Source organism: Alexandromys fortis, unplaced genomic scaffold, assembly GCF_014885135.2.
Source record: "Alexandromys fortis isolate MF-2015 unplaced genomic scaffold, M_Fortis_MF-2015_v1.1 scaffold_2372, whole genome shotgun sequence".
NCBI lineage: Eukaryota > Metazoa > Chordata > Mammalia > Rodentia > Cricetidae > Alexandromys > Alexandromys fortis.
The window spans coordinates 1-4259 of NW_026070232.1; the positions used below are offsets into that span (position 1 = coordinate 1).

The 4259-nt window shown below is 41.1% G+C and overlaps 1 protein-coding gene across 1 annotated transcript; it reads left to right on the top strand.

Moving 5' to 3' along the window:
* Positions 1-5: 5 nt before the first annotated feature.
* Positions 6-4249, top strand: LOC126496286 (grpE protein homolog 2, mitochondrial-like; the record flags this gene model as incomplete). The annotated part of the gene is made up of 3 exons (XM_050133816.1): positions 6-95; positions 1259-1340; positions 4008-4249. Coding segments are annotated over 3 exons (414 nt in total), but the record flags the coding sequence as incomplete, so codon positions are not given.
* Positions 4250-4259: the final 10 nt, after the last annotated feature.

A 4259-nucleotide genomic window follows, 5' to 3' on the forward strand; every position in this document is an offset into this window, starting at 1 on the left:
CTGAGGACCCTCCTGACGTACTCGGTCCCTCCCTTGCTGAGCAAGCTTTAAGGCTAAAAGCTGTTAAACTGGAAAAAGAAGTCCAGGATTTAACAGTGAGTAATAGATTTTATATTACTTATTTGCTGTCTCTTTTCTGATTTAAATGTTCAAGCAAAATTTTTTTTAAATGTTTTTTGTTTTTTTAAATGAATTTTCCTTTAAAATGGTTTTTTACCCCTCTTCCATTACTCTCTTGCTGGGCCTATTTTAAAAAAAAAAGTCTGGTTTTTAAAAGCTACTTGCTAAGGGTGGTGCCTTGTTTTGTTTCCCTCTTGTTTCCCAGCCCTTAGATAACTGATGGTTTGGCAGTTAAAGGTGGTGTGGTGCCTGTCAGGTGATAGAGAATAAATATTTGCTGGGTGTGTGAGGTCTTTGTACTCTGGTAAGCAGAGAACATCTGACCTACTAAACATAGTTGTGATTGAGCACTGTGAGAAGAAATAGCTAACGCAGAATAATTACAAGGCGGAGTAAAGTCCCTCAGGACTGCAGGGTGCTGGGAAGCAGTCTTATGAGAGCAATTAAAGAACCCAGGAACTAAAGAGAAAAGAGGAACAAACAGGATGAGTTAACTGCCTTGAAATAGGTGATAGGTGTTGGTTATTGGTTTTTTTTTTTTTTTTTTTTTTTTGGTTTGGTTGGTTGGTTTTGTTTTGTTTTTAAGATTTATGTTATGTATATGTTATGTTCTGTCTGCCTGTTTGCATACACACCAGAAGGCATCAGATCTCACATTACATATGGTTGTGAGCCACCATGTGGTTGCTGGGATTTAAACTCAGAACCTCTAGAAGAGCAGTCAATGCTCTTACATCTGAGTCATCTTTCCAGTTGCAGTGATAAGTTTTTAAAACTTATTCTTTGTCATGTGAGAGTTCAGGTCCGTGAAAGAAAGGTTGGCAGTGTTGCCTAAATGTGAAATTGTTCGCTCTGGATAATGAAACTGAAAAGTGATGTGTTCAAGCTAGTTGTAATTACTTACAAGCTACTGAAGAGTAAATAGATGACTGCTTTGGAAATTTGAAGAGCAGCCGGTCTCAGACTGGTTTGTTTTTAAACAGCGACTACTGAAGACTAAACCCAGGGCCTTGTGCATGCTGAGAATGTACTCTATCACTGAGCTGTGTCCCTGCCTCTATTACAAGGGCAAGATTTATAAAGTAAAAGCATTATTTACCACTGACTTCTCACCTTTGATTTTGCTTTTGTTATTTAGCTGAGATACCAGAGAGCTGTCGCTGATTGTGAAAACATAAGGAGACGAACCCAGAGATGTGTAGAAGACGCCAAGATATTTGGTGAGAGATGATTCATAGTATAGTAAATTTATTTGAAGGGCTTGTACCTTTGTAAACACTTTTGTAAACTAATTGTAGTAGAAATGCATCTGAGACCCCTAACTAATACATCCCGTACCTCCCACTTTCCCCACAGGCTTTCTCTGCTGTACATGGAAATGGTATCATGTTAACCATTGTATAATAATGCTGGCCTTTATCTTTCTAAGGATGTACAGTTGCTACAGTTCCAACATTCTAGTGTATATACAAATAATATTTTTTAGTCATTGATGAAACAGTGAATTATTGCGACATTCAAGAGGAAAATCCAAAGAGCAGTGCATAACCAGGAATGCTAAAGTTTGCGTGATGTAAGCAGCATTGGTCTGTATGCACAGGGAAAGTCTATACTACTGTGGACAAGAATCCTTTATTGCTGTCAGTGCTTTGCAAGTCGGTTCTTTATAGAATAGCCTGAAAGAAGGTAAAACTTGAAAGTGTGTGTGTGTGTATTCGAGCACTTGTGCACATGTGTGCATGTGTATCCAAGTCTATAACAAAGCTCCACAGATCATAGCCAGCTGCCAGTTAGTAGTTTTGACTTTCATGTTTTTTTTTAAAGTTCATATGAACTTACTTTCTCTTTACTTAATTTTTGACTTTTGCCTCTTGTCCCACAAACCTTAAAATGTTTGCTGTGTGGCCTTTTACAGAAGAAAGTTGTTGGCTGCTGCGCTGTGGGAATGTCTTGTTCCAAGTAGAACAGTTTTAGCAATGGGAGAACTTCTGGTGTTCGACCTGCTTGATGAGTAAAGGTGGATGGACACTGAAGTCAAGCATTGAGTTATCACTAGTTAGACATCTAGGAATGAATTCATGTTAACTAACGGCCAGTTTATTGACTTAAAACAATGGATCTAACCAAGGACACTACAGAAGTCGTTTGCCTATGGAGTTTCCTCCTGGCCACCAGAGATACTTAGGAAACTGAAGGGGTTGAGATGAGCATGGAGGGAGAAAGAAAGTATAATTTGGTTTTGATTTTGGTTTATGTTTTTTGAGTCAAGGTTTCTCTATGTAGCCCTCGCTAACCTGGAACTCTGTATAGATCAGGCTGGCCTCTAACTCACAGAAATTCCTGCCTCTGCCTCCCAAGTGCTAGAATTAAAGGGATGAGCTACCACACCTGGTGGAAAGTATGTTTTTAAACTGCATGTCATAACAACTATCTGACCTCCTTGCAAGCATAGTTTTAACTCAGTAGTTAAATTGGGACTTGGGAGATGTTTCAGTAGATAAAGTAATTATTTTGCAATCATGAAGTTCTGAGTTGGGATACCCAAAATTCATGTGGAAAAAAGGTCAGGTGTGTGACTAATTTCAGTGCTGGGGTGGGAAGGAGACAGGCAACTCACTGGACTCTCCTCAGGTTGGCTGAAATGTCTAGTTCTGTGTCCAATAAGAGTCTTCATCTAAAAAAAAACTAGAGCAAAATATCCATCGTTGACCTATGACCTGGGTGCACGTAGAGGCAAACGGGCATACATCACACACAAAATAATCATAATACAATAATGATAATGGGCTTCTGTTTAGCCAAATCCCCACTACTTCACTCATTTAGAAGCAAAGTTTCCCCCTGGCAGTATGCAGATCAGCACAGAAGCTTGCTGCTTTAAAACTTCTACTGGATGGCTGAGAATGTAGCTCAGTGGCAGAACCATGGGCTTGGGCTTAATCCCCAACACAAAAACCCAGCATCTGCTCTCAGTCAGGGCTTATTTCCTTGCTTGACACTGGCACTTTTTTCTTTTCCTTGTGAGCCCATCTGCATGCCCGTAAGTCAGTGGGCATGTTGCTAGTATACTGCTGTTGGGCTGATGTGCCACTGTTGTCCTCAAGAAACTACTAGTAGAGTCTGGGAAGTTAAAAGTAGAATTCCTTCCTCTCCTTTGGTCTGCCACATCTGGTCAGTTTTCTCAGGTCTACCTTTCGGTGCTTTTATTGCTTACCTGTGACTAGTCTAGGTGGCTGCCCACCTTGGCGTAGCTATAAACATGTCAATAGATAAGTCTACTCTTTACCAGCCCCTGCCGGGCATTATGCCATGGATGTCCAGCGGTGACCATTCCTTATCCCGATCAGAGTGGGAACACTAGCTTTACTTTCAGCTTGGAATAGTTTATTTGCTCTAAAAGGTTTCTGTGGACCTTTCCCAGGTCTCCCTAACAGGCCTTAGAAAGGACACTCACCTCATCTGTAAGTGTGCCTTACCTTTCTATCTAGGCAGCCATGAACAAGTGGCTCTCGCCATCCTTAGCATAGTGTTGGCTTTTCTTATTTTGTGTTCTCCACCCCCACCCTCCCAATGAAATATTCCTAGCTTATCTCTTGAGAGTGGCCTTTGCACAACTAAGATAAGCCTGTTTTTAGTCTATTTTATATAGGTGTATTTAGCCCAAATTGTATCTTTTCCTGGTTTCCCAGTAGACACAGACAGACATAGTTTGCAAAAACTGACTTTGACTTGTCAGTTGAGGTTGAATGGTTGAGCTGATCCCCAAGTCCTGCATAGCAACCTTCCCACTCAGAAGTACTAAGTATAAAGTGAGCTACCTCTTTGCCTACTCCAGGTTCTACCCCTAAGGACAGCGTTGTTCTCAGACTTGGTTCTGTTTTCTGCAGGAATCCAGAGCTTCTGTAAGGACTTGGTGGAGGTGGCAGACATTTTGGAGAAGACTGCCGAGTGCTTTTCAGAAGAAACCAAACCTGAGGACCACAAGCTTACTCTGGAAAAAGTCTTTCAAGGACTGTCCCTTTTAGAAGCAAAGCTGAAGAGCGAGTTTGCCAAGCATGGCCTAGAGAAAATGACACCGATTGGTGACAAATATGACCCTCATGAGCATGAACTCATCTGTCACATGCCAGCAGCTGTAG